At 41.8% G+C, this 19,369-nt stretch overlaps 1 protein-coding gene across 1 annotated transcript; it reads right to left on the bottom strand.

Moving 5' to 3' along the window:
• Positions 1–652: 652 nt before the first annotated feature.
• LOC124671537 (3beta-hydroxysteroid-dehydrogenase/decarboxylase-like) lies at positions 653–19,205 on the bottom strand. Its single transcript, XM_047207902.1, has 10 exons — positions 19,017–19,205; positions 18,357–18,369; positions 17,470–17,730; positions 11,156–11,245; positions 10,936–11,069; positions 9,639–9,797; positions 8,061–8,183; positions 7,910–7,989; positions 790–997; positions 653–700 (listed from the first exon to the last, which is right to left on the bottom strand). The coding sequence occupies exons 1-10, from the start codon at positions 19,203–19,205 to the stop codon at positions 653–655; spliced, it is 1,305 nt and encodes a 434-aa protein (XP_047063858.1).
• Between the last annotated feature and the right edge of the window lie 164 nt (positions 19,206–19,369).

Genomic DNA, 19,369 nt, shown 5'->3' with positions numbered 1-19,369 from the left:
CAGGAGAGGTGGTGGCCTCCCTTTGCAGTAAGCGGCGCGCGGCAGCAGACCCTTGGAGCATCAACAACCGGTGTTGGCAGCAGTAAGGGTCGACGTTGGCAGCATCACCAACTTTCCTTCGCAGCGCATGGAATCTAATTGCAACATCGGAGGTCGGCGCGGCAGAGCGCGCATGGACCATCTAGTAATCTCTGTGTGCCTCATGTTGTTAGCTCATCAGATTGTGGCCGCACCCTACCTACACAAATATCAACTTGCCCGGAATAAAACCCACGAGACTCCGTCTATGGCCGTCTCTAAAATGCATATGTGGAGAGTTGAACCCTCCTCATGGATGTGGGGGGAGGGAGGGGATCTCGTGACCTGTACGGCGTTAGGACCGAACCTAAGAGACAACGACAACATCCAGATGGTTCCACGTGTCCTCCCGAGGATGTCATGGAAAATACCACTACTTTTTGGAAGACGTGGACAACCTCTTTGCTTGAACATTTCGGCTTCTCTTATTTATACCAATATGAATTTTTTCATCATAGAATGGTACTAAGTTTAGAGTTACAAATATATTATGTCCTTTGTCACAATCACACTTTATATGTCTCAAGACTTATCTTGGTGGAATTTGGCGCTCTTTTAAACATAATTGCATATGTCACGCCCTGAACTGCTTATAGAATTCTGTAGTGATCTTTATTCCTTCCTGACAACAGAGTTCACAAAAAGTGTCAGCACAATCGAAGAAATACTAAAATACTAAGTGCGTAACTAAAAAAATGTGGAAGTAGCAACCTGGAGTGACACTACTGGTTTGTAACCAAGTTGTTCCACAGCGTTGTGGCAGTTAAATGTTCTATTGAGCGTGACATACTTCACGATTGAAGATGTTATAAGGCCAGGTTTACGCATTCCAAAGCGAGAGAATATCTTATCGTAGCTCCAGTCTACCAAACATGCTATTGGCATCACAAGATACACAGGTATTCTTAATGTAAATCGTCTGCAAACAAACCATCATAAGTTAGTATATCATATATGATTCAATATTTCTCGGCTATAAGAAATAAATTATTATCATTATGAACGTGTCTACACAATAAACTTTCTTCTCCTACAGCCCAATACTTCCGCACAATAAATATATATAACAGCGGATAATCATACTAATCAATCAATTCATTATATTATACTATTAAAGGAGAAGAGAACCAGTGGTCTTGATTGACTAAACACAAACACACAAATGGAGCGGCTAAAATTTGGAGGCAATCATACACAACCAATATATTGTTTCATGGATAAAAGAACTAGTTGACGAGCAACAACCAAACATTTATAAATCCTTTCCCAACAACAGACAAGGAAAGGGGGTAACAAAAAAGCAACTATGTTTATACCAACTCTAGAGTGGATATAAATACGAAAAAAACAAATAACATCTATATCATAGCTATTATATATATGTAGGAAATTGAAATTAGAAATGAAACGCTGAATCATATTATAACCTATGGGAATATGCTAAAATCCAAGTGCATAGAAAGTTCTTCCCCCAACTTTTTATGACATGTAAAAAAGGTGTTTGCTCCTCCCCTCGAACTAAGATAACTCAAACAGTAATATAGCTGAGATCGCTTGCTACCCCTTTATAATTAAGGGTATAATGGTATTTAAAATACTAAACAGGTATATGTAGCATTGTACAAAATATGTATGGCTTAACTTATTTGCACGCATATGTAGACTATGTCTAGGTAGGAGTTTGTATGTATATACGATGTTGTCGGCTCATCGGCGGTGAATTTTCCGGGCGCCGCGGTCGTGGCTAGCGGGCATGAGGCATGACAAGGTCGTGCTTGCCGACCATGAGGCAATGTGAGGCGAGGCAGGTTGACAAAGGCCACCAAGGTGCGTGCCAGTGGGGTGGCGGCGGCATGCAGGCAAGATGGCGGCACAACGGTGATGTGTGCAGCCGTACAGTTCGTCGCATTAAGAATGAACATGTATAGTGTCAATTACGAGGACCCAGGAGGAACGGTTGGCCTCAACGATGGATTAACTGGCTGACGGTGAGAGATGAGATCCTAGCGGCGACTAACCACGATCACCAGAAAACATGAGCGATGGCCATGAGATCATGACAACTCTCTTCGCGATGTATGGGTATAGTATACATGGGTATACCGTGTTTTGATATGGTCTTAGAAGTAATCCAAGGGCCTAATCTGAGTTTGGGAGAGGGGTTGTACTGGACCAAGCCTTAATAAAGAAATTTATTACCCCCTCTATTCACAATTATTTCACATTCTAGGTTTTATCTAAATCAATCTATATGAATTTTGACTAAATATTTACAAAAATATATCAATATTTATAAAATTATACCTATTTCATTAGAATCCTTATAAAGTATATTTACATATCATATCTATTTTATATTATTGATATCAATACTTTTGGCTATATTCATGGTCGAATTTTGCAAAGTTTTACTTTAACTATCCTAGAACGCAAAGTTTTACTCTAACTACTCCTTTGTTAATTAGGGTTATTCAAAATGGCTCCCAGGTCCGGATGCTCATATCTAGACCGAGCAATAACGTAAGATTGGTGTTCTGTAGTGTATTCCCTTGTGTATATTTGCAGCAGCTGCTTAAATAATAAACAGTGTCGCGGCCCACTGCCAGGGCGCAGTTACTAACTCGAGTGCGCCAGACCAAACGGATGGTGAACTATCTGGACTGACTCGCTAGACACCTCGGGGGGGGTGTGTGTGTGCTGCTGTCGGCATGTACGGGGCACCGCACACCCCAGCGACCAGGTCGGTGAGTTGGGCCGCGGCCCATTAAAAATAGGTACGGTTTTTTTTTTTTTTTGCTGTTTCTGTTCTGTTAATATTTTTCTTTTTCAATATCTAACTTCAAAAAAAAATTGGAGAACAAAATTTCAAAATCTGTTCAGATTCGAAATGTTTGAATTTTAAAAAATGTTCAGATTTCGATTTTTTTCGAAATTTGAACATTTTCGGATATGGACATAATTTAAATTTGAACATTTTTTAAAATTTGTAAATTTATTTTTTTACAAAAATTAACATTTTTAGTTATGAACATTTTTCGAATTATATATTTGAACGGATTTCAAATTTGAACGTTTTTATAATTTGAGCATTTTTTGTATTTGAACATTTTTCAATTCGAACAGATTTCAAATTTGAACATTTTTATAATTTGAACATTTTTTGTATTTGAACGGTTTTCAAATTTGAACGTTTTTAAAATTTAAACATTTTTTGAATTTTGAACAATTTTCAATTTTGAAATTTTCTGAATTTAAACTATTTTCAAATTTGACCAAAAAAAATAAACAGAAAAGAAACAAAAAAATAAAAAGAAACAGAAACAGAAAATAAAAAAAGGAAAGAAAGAGAAAAATAAACAGAAAACAGAAAACAGAAAAATAGCCGAACTGGGCCGATCAGGCCGGCCCACGCCGCGCGCGGGGTTGTGCGGCGCGCGGTAGCGGCCGACCTGGTCGGTGTATAGGATTTGCCTAGACACCTGGACCGGTTTCGGCCAACCCAGCAGGCTTACACGTTGGGCCGAACGTGGCAATTAAATAGGCCAGATGCCCACCACATGTCCACATTGCACCCGGTCCTACAAATCGCGCACACCATTGCTGCAAGATCCCCTAAAAATAAAAAACCATTGCTGCAAGCTTCGTCTCCAGACGAAGGAAGGCCCCTGTGACGCGGTGCCGCAACACCTACTCCTGCGTGATGCCAAAGAGGGCAGGGTGCACGACGACGAGGCCAGGCGCGCATGATCCAACCTTCTTCTCCGCTGCCACTGTCGCCGGCAATGACGCCGAGACGAGCACGGCCCAGAGGAACGGGCGGGTGCTCGTAACAAACCCCCAGGCACCGATCTTGAGCGCCTCGCCGTCGCTGGTATAAGACAGCAGCGAAAAAGGGATGCATCCATTCTTCGTCTGAGATTTTTTCCCGTCAAGGAGAAAGAGAGCAAGGAGAGGTTTCGTGGGGATTTTTCTGTGGTCGCGACGGGTAAGAGATGGATGAGCAGGGAGAGACAGCAGAGAGCCTTTTGAGTGGTGAGAGGGATACTCAGGCATCATTGCTGGCAATGGAGTTGCCACTGTCCCAGGCTCCCAATGCCATTGCCGGAGCACCGGCGGAAGAAGGGGTCGCCTGGACACGCTTGCCAATCAGCAAGATCTCGTCATGGCCAACCTCCTCATGTTGGTGCTAGTACTTGTTCAGCCTGGAGCCAACCACCAAATCACATAAAAGTCGATTGACTAGGAAATGTACGTTCGAGTCGACTAGGCTATGGTGGTTTCTGTTCAGAATAATCTTGTAGTGTTTGTTTGAGTCCAGGCTCGTTTAATCCGTCGTGTGTTCCAAACACGACACGGCGTTACGGCCTCTGTCGCATTCTATCACCTACCGCCACCCGTTGTCACGGACAACATACTGTCCGTAGGACCCACGGCCTACGCCGTTCTAAATAGGACAGTGCTGGGCGTCCCCCGGGGATCTGATTTCCTAGCCCCTGGGTCCCCAGCCGTTGGATCGGCTATCTTGTACGGTCAGATCTACTGTTACCGGATGCAGCAAAAAAATATCTTCCGGCAGCAAAAAATAACCCGCTTTTGCTACATTGTAGCAAAAAACGGTTCAGCCACGAAATCAAATAAAAAGGCTAAGCTCGCCGGAGATTCGCCGGAGACCTCGCCGGCGAGCTCGTAGCAAAAAAATTATGCTATTGTAGCAAAAACAGATATAAACGGAAAGTCACCAGAGACATCGCCGGAGACCCCGTATTGTACAATGGTAGCAAAACCACATAAAAAGTTGTAGCAAAAAAAAAATACTAATTCAGCAAAACTTTTCGACCAAGACAGCAACACCGACACCTAATGTAGCGTAAACGACCTCCGTGGTAGCAAAACCCGGCTTCCGCCGATAGCAACGTCGGTAGCAAAGTCGCCTTCGCCGATAGCAACCTCCGAGGCCTAAGGCAGCAAACTCCCAAAAATTCGCGAAAAATATGCTTTATATTCTAGCATCGATTTCGCCTCCATCTAGCACCGATCCGGACGCGCGGGGTTGGCGAGGCCGACGGCGGAGGGCGCGAAGATGCGGGACATCCAGAGTGCTGGTTGGCGACGAAGTTGGAGAGCGAGAGCACCGCGCGAAGCGGAGCGCGACGAAGCCCGCGGGCGAGGACGCGTACACGGCGGCCGCCGCGAGGGCGAGCGCGCAGACGAGGCCGGGCGACCCCGGACGCGCGCGCGGCCGAGGAGGTCGCAGGAGGAGCCCATGGCGAGGCGCCCGACGAGCGCGGCGGCGAGGGAGGCGACGGCGGCGGCGGAGGCGTCGGACGGAGCGAGCACGAGTGTCGGGCGCAGCCGCAGGAGGATGGGCGGCGCGGCGAAGGCGGCGAGAAGCAGGCGAAGAGGAGAGCCGAGGCGAGGTGGAAGGCTCGCGTGTGCGGCCGCGACAGCGCGCAAGAGGCCGCAGCTCCGTGGCGCGGCCCTTCGCGTCGACGCGAGCCGACTCGTCTGCGGCGGCGGCGACCAGCCCGGTGGCGGCGGCGGCGCTCGACTACGGGCCGGTGGCGCGCGGAAAGTTGGGGGCAGTCCGCGCGGCGAGGAAGGCGGCGCCGGTCGCGGCGGCCAACCATGGGTCGTTGCGTGCAGTGGTCGCCGGCCGGCGGCGGCGGCTTGGTAGTGCGGCAGCGAGCTGGAGAGAGAAAAGGGATTGACTCCCTGGAACGAACGAGTGGAGAAGGAAGGTACGCGTGTGAGGATAAGAGAAACGGTGGGCCCAAGGAGACACGCGGCGCGCAGCCAAGACGGAGGATCGAAACACTTCGTCCCCCGGAGGAACACAATCATTTTCCTTCTAAATACCGACTCAGTATAACGCATTTACTGTCACTCGTATGCCACACATTACTGAGTCTGACACAGATCTTGGGACATATTTGCATGGTCCAGATAACGAGAGCAAATGGACCTATGTTAGAGAAATAAAAGATCTACTCCCTCCATCCTAGTTCTCAAGGCACAATTCCAAAAACTATTTATCTCATAACCCTCACTTTCTAGGCATAATTCTATTTAATGTGGGAGTAAATAGCACTTAGGCTAGCCATAGTGCTAGTATCATACGGAGTAGCTAGTATCATGCATACTAGGCCCACAAAAATGATGATGTGGCATCTAATTAAAGATGAGAGATATGATTAGAGTAACATATGTGGATACTGTATCATAACACACGTTGCGAGAAAAGTAAATGCCAAATTGATCTTATACATAGATTTACATTGTGATTTTACAAAATAATAAATTTAAAAATTTATGATACTACTCTATAAAATACCACTCACTATAGAGATAGTATCATAGACAAATATCATATGTATGATACTAGTATATGATACTATGCACTATGATCAGCCTTAGAAAATTAAAGAGAGGGAGAGTAACCGTGCATGCGTGAGGGAGGGAAAGGGGCAATTAACTTTGTTGCATGCATGAACCGGTGCATGCATATCAAAATAAGGGGAGTATTTCCTTTTCTTGGTATCCTGGCAATTAATAGCTTTAAATCTAGACGATTTTTCCGTAAGAATTTAATTAGAGGGGAGAGAAACTAGACCCAACCAACTTATGCCTTGAGAAAGATATTCAAAAAATGTGACTTGAGAACTAGGACGGAGGGAGTACCTACTCTATCATGTTTTAAAGAGCGTAATCAATGATGTTAAAGTAAATTCGGCAATGCACACAAATAAAGGAACGATACAAAAATCTAGAAATACAATAAATAAGAAACATTGCTTTTTTTCTTAATTTTTGACCATTGTAATACGATAGTTACAATAACTTATATAGATATGACAAAAATCGTATTTGCAGGTGCCAAAAAATGGAACTAAAGAGCATAAGACAGTCAATGAAGAATTAGATAGAAATATAATGGTTTGATAAAATACAAATAACGACGCGAGTAAAAGAAGTAGAATTCTCAATGAATTTTCACCAGAAATTATATCATCTTCATTAATTCTTAATAAAGGTGATTAGAGCTAGATGATTTTGCTTCGAATCATTCCAAGGCATGACATGGCATTCACCGTTTTTCTTAGTTTTTGTCCTAGTACTAAAAAACAAACTATGGACGGAGTGAGAAAGGAAATGTTTCGCTATTAACAAAGAATATATCCTAATTTGTATATCACCATGAATTGCTAATTAAGATAGAAAATTAGATTAACATGATTATGTGTGAATCATCGTGAGTCATACCATTTAAAAATGTATATGATGAGACCGATGGATCCGGAGCAGAACAATGAAACTATCAAAAACTTCAATGGGGAAGTGTTTTTCAATGAATGAGATAAGATGCATAGGGGGATGTGAATGAGTTCAACTTTTGGTCGTAGTCATTGGGAATATAAATATAACTACACTTACAAAGCTGGTCGGGCAAATGCGCAAGTCACCCGATTAGTTACTTAAAAGTAATTATACATGTACTATGTTCTATTAGTTTATAGTTGGGCATTTATACCTTCTGTTTACAAAAATAAAACAAAATACAATACATACTTTATCATACATTGTTAGGACGAGGAACTATTGGCTGAGCTAGTCTTTCTAAATATATTTTAAATTTATATGGTACCATAATCACAATATATAATGACTTAATATTGCTTCAACCATCTACATTCATATATTGAAGGGATAACTATGAGACAAACATGTTCTACCATATTAAAGTTCCTAGATTATGAATTATAATGCTAAGAAGATAACAATGTGAACTAATAATTTGAAACCCTAATGCATACAAGAGAATAAGTAATATCACCTTTTGTATCCAAGGTCTTCCATTAACATATCTATGAACTTCCATGATTTCATCGGCTCCATATTTGTTATAAAGTAAGCCTACACCATAAGTAAATATGTTAATTTAGATATAACATTAATCAGTTTGCAGGGTAACAATAAATACATACTTTGCCTCCACATTGCATTGCACCCTCCTCGGTAGAAAGAGTTTTCTCGGCACATAAATGACCATGCACCACATTCTCAACATATACAAAATCATCATCAGTTTTGCCATCACCCAAAATAATCTGCAACAATGAACATTAGGTCATCTACGTACTTCAAACTAGGCACCACAAAATTCTTCTATGTTTATTAGTTTCTAAATTTTTGTATCTAGGTTAGTTGTTCTATAATACATATATAGAATGAATTGACATCATGGCTGCTTGTAAACTTAGGGTTGGTAGCTATCTTCGGGGCGCATTTTCTAGACTGCTTACCCCCCAACAGGCCAACCAAGAGGTAGTTTATGTGTGCTTAGATGCTTGCACGAGGCCTCGAGCCTAGCTGGAACATCGTTTAAAGCACCCCACAATCAAGCTAATGAGTATGTATCGTACTTATCTTTTCTTTGAGTTTAACCATATGATATCCTTGAGATTTCTCCTGTAATATACGACGAATGTTGCATTTACTTTTTGCCATTTTTAGAATTTTAGGTAGTTTATTTTTCCTTCAGTGCTTACAAGTAACTTCTTGAATACGATCTCAAATGATGAAGTAACCATCATACAAGTCGGCGCAGCTCATCGAGACAATAAACTAGATTTTTGCAACGGTGCCGTCTCACATGTGGACTAACTAGTGGATGTCACGGTGAACCATGCTACTGTGCTAGGCTAAAAAAGTTCATGCCTACTACCCAATGAGTCTGAATGTAAGGTCCGACCCAATGTTTTAAGAGGATATGACCAGTGTGGTTCCGCAGTCATGGCTGTATCAATTCTCATTTAGCGGTTTTGCAATAAGCATGAAAATGACCCTAATTAGGTACATGACCATGGTAATCATGAAGCCATTGTATCAATATAACAGTGTCGACGGTGAATTGCTAAATGAACTAATATCTATCTATGAACTAGGATCAGAAACAACATAATTTCATGGTTAGAGACTTGGACGAAAGAACTACATGCCTGGTTGGGATAGCGTGAGCTCTTGACTCATGTGAGTTTTACCTTCCGGTTGTGTCACTCACACGGACTGTGTGGATGCGAGGCATGATCCTCGTTATTGTCGGACAATGTCTTGTATATTGGAATAGCCAAAAAAAAAAAATTGGCCTGTTAACACCTAGCGCTAAACCATAAATATAGCGCTTAGGGGAACCTAGGGAGCTATTGTTGGATATCACCGGTTCAAGCAAAACTTAGTGAGTCCTCTTGAAATCTAATAGGCCACTATTTTGACTTTCGCAACCATATTATGAACACCTCCGGTACAGATATGGACCCCGAATATTGGCACTCGGGAGAATGACTTCCTACCTCAGTACGTGCGGGATTTTTTCCCACAAAATTAATCATACAACTACATTATGGTTTGCAGCGTTATGCAACTAAACTTCCGTCTGTGTCCAAACCATTAATTACATATATCAAAAAATTAAGCAGGTGGCTAGAAATTATTAAGAACAAGAGATATTCTTGCTTGAACTATGTTTCCAGTGGTATTATTATGCGCAATATATGTGTACTTACCCTCATTCCTCCGTAACAAACTAATGTTGGTATTATACCGTCACCGGGACCACAAATGCTTCCAGGACGTATACAGCAAGTGCGCAGCTCATTTATGTCATTGGCCTTCATCACCAGCTGTTCTGCTTCCGCCTTCGTTTGCGTGTATGCTTCGTGGAACTGACAGTAAGAAAACAATCATGGTTAGCTCTAGAACGAATTAACTAATTCCACATATATGATTGCGTGGTTCTGAGGTAAATTGTCTTTTTAATAGGAGAAGGACCCCATCTGGCCACAAACCATATATTATTATAACTTTTGACAATGCAAAGCAAAAGCCAGGAATTCTGGCTGAACATATCAGCCCAACAAATAAGAAAAAAATTGAAGCTGTCTGCCTCGCGGCTATCCTTCCACAATGCACCTATGAAACAAGAATAGTTAAGAATCTCAGGTTCTCCGCTTGTCATCAAACGTGACAGATCATCAGTTTCAATAAGAACGTCCGTACAACGTATCATAATCCCGCTGACTATTTACTATGTATTGAGTCTAACTTTGGCATTAATTTTACCAATAAAATGTGAGTTATGTGTCATAAAAAGTACTCCCCGATGTGCCATGAACAAGAGTAGGTCATTAGATTCATATTTGATAAAAAAGAAACAATGAAACACTTTCAAATTATATGTATTTGATGTTGCACATATTTATAAAAATTTCTACATTTGGTCAAACTATATGAAATTTGATTTTGACTAAAACTAAGATGCAATACATTTTTTCAAAATATGGTTACTATACAAGCAAACATAAGTCCGGTGCAGCACTAGTTATACTAATTAGAAGCTTAATATAGAATTAGTTAATAAAAAAATATATGGTAGGTTCATGTGGTCCCTTCAATGGAATTGTAGAAAGTGAAAGTGATAACTACTATTTCCTCCGGATCGATTTAACAAACGGGCATGTAATTTAAAATTGATTTGACCATTATTTTGATTAATAAAATATGGAATATATGTCACAATCGAAACCTTTTTAAAATACATATCTAATGGGTTAAATTTGGTAGACATATAATTTATATTTTGCTGATCAAATTAATGATCGAACTATATCTTAAACCATGTTAAACTGATCGAGAGGGAGTACTACTATCTGGAGGCAATAACAAAGAAGTAACTGCCTAAAAGGAGCATAGCAAGGCAGTAACTGCCTAAAAGGATCATAGCCCCTGGTCTCTGCATAGGTGTATACACACACATCCATATTATTCATTCGATGAAAAAAATGACTAAATATGTGTGCTAACCTTCTCTGGATATGGTGCCGATTCATCTACATTGAAGAGGCCATGAACTCCATCAAATACAACTCCACTCGAACTCGTGTATATCAGAGTTTTAACCGAGCATGTGTGACAAGCATGGATGATATTCTTTGTCCCTGTGCTCAAATGAAGAAAAAATATGTGTTCATGAGAATATTTATAGACATGTAAAGCAAGGTGAAGTTAAGATAATGTTACTAACCCTGTACGTTGACATTGTAATGGAGCGGAAAGTTGTTGTTGTTATGATCTGCCGCAGCAGTGTGGAAAACAGTATCTACCCCTTCGAAAGCTGCAGTGCATAAGACTAGCTAATTGGCACACAGAAAACAAAAGCCGAAGAAACATCTCAAATATATAGCATGTGAACACTCGGTAATGTTTAATAAACAATTGGCCATGCATCTAATACTAACTTTTATCTCATAATGTAGTATACATTCTTAACTACTCCATCCGATTCATATTATTTGCCACTAGTATGAATGTACTTAGGATTAAAATATGTATAGATACATCTATATTGCAAGTAATATGGATTGGAGGGAGTAGTTGTACTCATGTGCTGTGCTCTATCCGTTAGTGATTAGAAGGCCCACATGTATCCCTAGGTTGTAAATTTAACTAACGTAATAAAAGATATATATTACAAAACAAATATCATTCAAAAGTTTAGATGTTCTACATTCCAATGACATAATATTTTTATTATATAATTCACGTTATGTTGGTTAAATTCACAACCTAAAAATACACGTCGGACTTATAATACCAAACAAAGGTAGTATTGGTTTAGGACTTTAATACATAATCTTAAGTACTTCATCCGCTTCGGTTTAACACGCGCGCACATTGTTCAAAAAATTGGTTTGACCATTATTTTGATCAATAAAATATGGAATATATGTCAAAAAAGTTATATCATTGGAAACCTATTTTAAATACAAATTTAGTTGTATAGATATTGTAGACATATAATTTATATTTTATTGATTAAATTAATGATTAAATTTTGTCTTAAATTACGTGTGTGCCTGTTAAACCGAGCCGGATGCAGTACTCCCCCTCTGATCTTAAATAGTCTTCATAACATTTAGGTAAAATATACACTAAGGCCTTTCACAATGCATATATTGTACCTTAGCACGTTATCCTAGGTAGTGGTATATAGTAAGATACAAAAATTTCAATGCATTGTATCTTATGAGTTGTATCTACATTTAATGATTTTGTGTACTCTCTCCATACCGGTTTACAGGATAATTACGTATTTCGAGAAAAAATACTACAAATATGGTTAATAAAATATAAGATATATGTCACAAAAGTTATTACCATTGGATTCTTATTCAAAAAATATTTCCAATTTTTTTTTTGATATACTACCTCTATCTCAAAGCTTAGCTTATATTATTTTTAGAAAGTCAAAATATGTCAAGTTTGATTAAGTTTTTACCAAAAATTATTAACATGCAAAATTAATATTATTAAATATATAATAAATTTATTTTCATATGGTATCTAAAAAATATTATATTTGTTAACAGTGTGTTCTAAAATTTTAGTCAAACTTTACATGATTTGACTTTTCAAAAGCAAAAGCCTTAAGCTTTTGAATGGAGGTACTATATCTTATATTTTGTTGATCAAATTAATAGTCAAAGTGTTTTCTCGAAATACGTAATTTCCTTGTAAATCGGTATGGATGGAGTACATGTTTATATGGGATTGACCTATCAATTGATTTTTCCTATGACTCCACGCGAGGGATGCAAAGCCGAGGCGCGGCAAAATTAAATTGCTCCTCCGGTAGGTAGGTGGAGACTACCAACTCGATTAGAAGTGTTCCGGATCTAAGATGAGGATGCACCATTTTTATATTATAATCAAACACCGTATAAGTAAAAGGTGAATTTATTCTAAACTAAAAAACCCAAATAAGTGAACTAGACAAACCGGTGAACCATCAAACTTCCATGCCCGCCTTTTTGGTCACTGCTATGGTTTTATTTTTTGGCTGATAAATTTAGTAGCGCGGAAATTTGATTTATTTTTTACATAGCTTATATGTTTTCAACCCTCTGCCCGTTATATATCAACGATAAAATATTAGAAGTTGTCAAATCGAAAAGCTAATTTAAATAAAATATTTTGTGTGACTCTTTTTAACAAAGAAGTTATCAATCATCTATTCGTTATTTATCAATGATAAATGTGAAAAGTTAAGCTAACTTTATTTAGAATATTTTGGGCAATTTTTTCAGCTCAAAATTTATTAACACTTTGCCCGTTATTTATCAACGATAAATGCGAAAAGTGATACAAAAAAATTCATTTACTTTTGAATATTCTAATCGCGTACAAGTTATCAACCCTCTACCCGTTATCTATAGATGGTAAAAATAAAAAGTTACCGATGCAAAAAGTTAATTTTATTTAGAATATCTCATGACTATTTTAGGTCACAAGTTATCTACCCTTTGTCCCGTCATATATCAATGGTAAATGTGAAAACTTATGGAATCTAAAGCTAATTTTATTTAGAATATATTGAGACTTTTTTTAGCTCACATGTTATATACCCTTTGTCCCATTATTTACCAATGGTAAATGTGAAAAGTTACCGAACCGAAAGCTAATTTTATTTAGAATATTTTGTGATTTTTTTAGCTCACGAGTTATCTACCATTTGTCCCGCTGTTTATCAATGGTAAATCCGAAAAGTTACTAAATTGAAATCTAATTTTATTTTGAATATTTTGTGATTTTTTAGCTCACAAGTTATCTACCCTTGGTCCCGTTATTTATCAACGTTAAATGCTAAAAGTTACCGAATCAAAAGCTATTTTTTTCATTTGAGAATTGAGATGAAAGTGGTAATTTATTTGAGTTGCAAGTGGTTTTTTCCACCCGTTATTTCTCTCCTTAAAAACCATTAGCCCGAAAAAAAGGAATTGTAGAAAAAGCTAGTTAAAGAAGTTGGATATTAAATACATACAACTACATAATAAAAATATCCAATCTATACCTAATAATAAAGGAGCTAAGGTTTCTGCTAAAATTTTCGTCCAACTTTATTTGGACCGTTTTGCCCTCCCACCAAATCCTTTAATACAACACCTGCATGTACCGGTTCGTTTATATTTTTATCCATCTCCCACTCTGGCTGAACGAACGCGGACGTCGGCCACATGCCAAGCAAAGCAGAGGAAGCCAACGGGGCGAAAGCCCTCAGGCTCGCGCAATCCAAGGCCCGCGCGCGTCTCGTTGCCGTCCAGAATTCCCTCGACCTGGGCTTTGGTTAAGATATGACGATGCTGGCTGGCTAACGCACGGATATTTTGTGTCAATAGTCCCACCTCGCTCGTATATACCGAATTCCATCGATTTATATACCGAAATTTTATAGATTATAACAAGCTGACTTGGAACAACAAGCATCAGCACATATGGAGAGTTTGGGAAATCAGGGGAATGAAAGAAGAGGCCGGAAGATTGGGATCCAAACTGGAAAGAGAAATAGATGGAGAAAGGAAATCAAAGAGGACCCGTCTCAAAGTTGCTTAGAAGTATCATCAGCAAGCTGCGGGAATCAACAAGAAATAGATTGGTACCGCACGGAACAAAATCCTCCATCCTCATATGGAAATGGAAGGGAAAAAAGCCAAAGAAAAGTCTGAGAAAAATAAAAGCAAAATCAGGCACAGCCAGCACCGTGCGTGCAACTCTACTTCTCCTTCCGACCGCGCGGCGCGACGCCGGCTGGGAGGCGCGGCTCTGATTGCTGCCTGGGATTGAAGGTCGGCGCGGGGATGGGGAGCGAGCGGCTCCTCCTGGCGGCGCACGGAGGAGAGACGACCACCGAGCCAGGGTAGTAGGTTTAGGAAGGGGTCGTTTGGGCTGCTGGGTAAGGCCTACCTGGGCCGGCAAGTTAATTTGGTGGAGGCTTCTCCCTGTTTTATTCCTGAAATCTTTTGGAATTTTTATTTGAGAAAAAGATAGGCTATAAAAAAGTTTTAAACACTCATTTTTTTAAAACCTTGCTTACTTAATTTAAACCAAACATATGAAAATATACAAATAATTGGGAAAAATTTAATTTTGATCACATTGTCCCAACCATGAACCATGTCTATGAAACCCACCAAAATAATTTGAGTGAATTTTTAAAACTTCTTGACACAATAGATTCATGCTCTATCTCTTAATGTTAGGGTATTATTATTAACTGACCAAGCTTTAGTTAATGGACAATTGTGTTTTCATTGTCAATATGAATGAGGCAAGAAAATTGTTTTCCATATAAAGCGCAACATGGTGGGTTTGAGTATTTATTTCCCGATGCAACGCACGGGCACTTCTGCTAGTAAACAAAAAAAAACACCAGAAAGGGAATTGAAAAAAGACCAACTCTCGACGGCCCAACTGCAAGTACCCAGGTCCATCTGGGTCCCTCGCGTTTTACATCTACACTGCCTCCTTCTAAAAAAATAATTGGGTCCTCCCTACCCTGTCATCTCTGTGTCCTCCCGCAGTAGAACAAGCTAGCGATGGCGCCCACTCGATCTCCCCCACGTAGCTTGTTCACAGTCGAGCACCGCCTCCTCCCTCAACCTCCCACCCAGCCTCCTCTCCCTACAACCGACACTGCCGCCATGTCGCCTTCCTGCACCATCTCCACGCGGACGTCCTCGATGCGTTCCTAGTCGTCCAGAATGTGGATGACTCTCCACGAGCTCGCAGGCCTGCCATCTCGCTCGCATCCACTGCTAGACATGCGTCTCCACCGGCCAACGGCGCGGTGCTGCTCCGCCGCCTAGAGAACTTCGGCCGGGGGCGCCGGCCTTCCGTCCGATGCGGTCGACGAGTTCCCGGTTGGTCGGTTCTCCACGAGTTCCCAAACTTGTACGTCCTCTACGGTGCACGTGCTACTCGCCCGCCAATCGCACTACTGCCACGCCTGCCGGTTACATCCCCACCCGGTGAACCTCCAGACGAAAAAAGGGAGGAATGAATCTGATAGAAAATGACAAAAAACAGATAGAAGTAGCGTTTCGCAAGGACCAGATCTAACCGCCCACACGTGAACCAACATGTAATTGGGTGGTTAGGAGGACAGTGCCACCCCCAGCCACCAGAGTTCAGACCAGTTTTGACACTTTGTTGTCTCATTAAAGGCGGAATATTCTTCGGTGCGAGGCGACGTTCCTATTGACAGCGAGGCTCCTATGGTGACTTCATTAATCTTAAGATCCATCGAATGAAGTTTCTTGGACGTAGTCTGTCGAAAGTGCTCATAGGGGTAGGGTATGTGTGCGTGCGTTCATTGACGTGGGTATCCATCGGCCTTTTAGATATAATCATTTCAAACATGCCACATTACCCATAAGAGAGCACATATACCAACTCTAATTTAGATATAACCGGATCGCTCGGATCGCGGAACGGGATCGCGGAACGAGGTTCGACAAGCCAGCGAATAAGGATCGCTCGGGGGTACACATCGTTGGTACGCGAAGTTGGATCGTGGATCGCGATCCACTTTGATTTGGGTTGATGAAATCCGTGCGTGGATCCAGCCTTCCAGAGACAAGACGAACATGCGTGCTGAGAAATGAAGAGACGAGGGAAAAGAGGAGTAGAATCAAGATTATTAATAAGTCCAAATATAACGCTTGGAATTACCGTTTTACGCTTTATTTTTAATGGGCCTACCATATTCCAGGGTCGCTAATATGGGAAGAGGAACGGTGCGAACGGGATTGCGATCCAAAAATGAATTCCATCGATCCACGGGAGTTCCCGATCCCCGATCCGGGTCGATCGACCCAGGATCGCGGAACGCGGCAACGATCCCGAACCCTGCAACTATGGGCCGTCCACGCCGCTCCAAAAGGCTGTCCGCGCTGCTACATGCGGCCATCTGCGTCGCTACAGAAGTTTGTTGGCGTTACCACAGAAGTACGTCATCGCTGCTGCAAACGGCGCCGGAGCAGCTGCAAGCCGTCCACCGCCGTCGCCACTAGAAACAGCACCGGAGCTGCTACAAGTGCGGTTCTACGAGTACTCGGCAACGGTATTGCTAGTGCGGCGACGATGCTGCGAGCTGCCTGAGTTTTAGTCGGGAATGATGGGGAATTATATGCTTTTTTTGTGCAAGCTGTGCGGGCACACACGTGAGAGGAACAGAGACTCGTTCGCGTGGTAGCTTTCTTTTGACTCGTTCCTCTGCTTCATCTAACGGACACACGCGTTCGGCTGAGTTCGATCGGGCGGCTACGGACCCGAGAGATCGGGGATTTGATCTCTCAGGAACGCTCAGCACAACCCTTCTCAAAAGGGGGTTTTATAATATACGACACTTTTCTTCACATCTCTATTATTTGCCACATGACCACCACCTGTTATTATCACGGACATGTGATGGTCACGTGGTAAATAATAGAGAATCAAAGAAAATGACGATGGAATAAGCTACCTTCTTCATGAAATGCATGGATGACAAGATAAGAATACCTTTCGTAAGCTGGGCTAGTTCGCAGACGTTGGCGGAGATGTAGACGGCACGACCGTCGCGGAGGGCGGCACCAAGGAGTCCATCATCCTCGTCCGGTGTCAGGGCAGCGTCGGCGCGGAGGTCCATGATCCGCACGCGCCATCGTCCTGAACGGAGCAGCGCCAGCACCATATGCCTCGCCATGAATCCCCGTCCGCCGGTTACCGCACACCACCTAGCTTCTAGGCTGTCCACCGACGGATCCATGGGGCTGGATATAGCTAGTAGTAATGCAGTACTATTAGTGCTTTCGTCAACTACTTTGCTCCCTTCATATCATATATATAGGCTTGGCCGATGTTCATTTTATTTAGATTACAGATCGAGTATAGAGGAGCTGTCTCTCTCCGGACAGAGTATCAAATGCTAGCTGTGCAGTATTTGACTTGAATGTATACAAAAGAGGACGGGGATACGTATCTTTTCAAACTAACTGTATATATTCAGTGGTCGCTAAAAAACAGCTCCATCGTAAACAGGCAACAAAGAATTATTAAACTCAACCTTTGTCAGTAACTGGTGAGACTTACGTTACTCCAAACGTTTGCCGTGTTTCAGCCCGTCCAAACCGAGACTAAAAGTAGCTTTAACATAAATGATATTTTATTGTATAAAAGTTTTAAACATTACATCTGGTCTCTGCATAGATAAGATGCACACGGCTATTCAAGAATAGCACGAACGACACAAAAACGTTACAAAAGAACATATATAAAAAGACTAGCCAATCAACTAAGGCATAGGTAATAAATTCTTGGCCGTATCCTCCAACCGTGCACACACCTTCGTAATGGGTCACGGTCCTCCAAGCGTTGAAACGACGACAATAAATGAAGCAAAAGCATACACCCGTAGATGACCTGCATAAGAGAAGAACTTTTATCATTAAAAATCTTGTCATTTCTGACCATAAATGAAGCAAAGGCGTACAATCCTTTGCCATGTGCCAGCAGAAAACGCACGGCAAAGAAGGTCTTTTGTCGTGCGTTTTGGTAGAAGACACGACAAAGAAGGTCCTTTACCGTGTGTTTGTACCTAGGCACAAGGCAAAGGAAACTCGGGAAATTCCTCCCATCCGCAGAACTTTAGGCGGGAATAAATGGCGCCCGCGGAAAAATGGCGGCGACTTGGCCCTAATTTCTTTGTCGTGTGTCCGTTAGATGACACACGACAAAGGCGTGCCGCCATAACAGCTCCGTCAATTGCGGCTAGAAACAACACGTGGCGCCGCTCTTTGCCGTGTGTTTGTTCGTTGCACTGCGTTTTTATAGGATTTTGTTGTATCTGCTTCTTTGCCGTGTGTTTCCTTGTATTTTGCCGTGTCTGAAATCTTTGCCATGAGCTTAAGTGTGCATGGAAAAGGATGTCTTTGCCATGTTCCGTGCTTCTTGGCGCACGGCAAAGGTTCGGCCACACGGGAATGGAAGATTTTCCAGTAGTGCTTGATAGCAAGGGAAAAGGTGGGGTCCTCGTTGTAGTCTAGCCGCACATGCACCTCCTACTTGACCACTGCCTCTGCAGCAGGAGCCTCGTCGTCGTCATCAGTGGCCACCGCAAGTACGTTGTAGTCCTCATCGAGATGGAAGCTCCGCACCTCCGAGGATGCCCGCCGCGCCTCATGCTCGTAGGAGAGGAAGGTGCGCCAGAAGTCCCGCTGGTGGTATGCGCGGTTGTACTGCAACGCCTGTGGAGCCATATCTCCACGACTAGCGCCAGCCCGCCAGTTGACGTTGGCGGCACCGGCACCTGATAACCCCCAAGTGCAGGGATCACCGCAGTATAATTCGATAAGTATTCGAGTATCGAACCCACGAGGAGATGAAGGTAAACTATCTATTCTCTAAAACCCTATAACCCATT

Source organism: Lolium rigidum, chromosome 7, assembly GCF_022539505.1.
Source record: "Lolium rigidum isolate FL_2022 chromosome 7, APGP_CSIRO_Lrig_0.1, whole genome shotgun sequence".
Classification (NCBI taxonomy): Eukaryota; Viridiplantae; Streptophyta; class Magnoliopsida; order Poales; family Poaceae; genus Lolium; species Lolium rigidum.
Note: the sequence above shows the minus strand (reverse complement) of the source record. Positions and strands in the feature narration are given on the sequence as shown.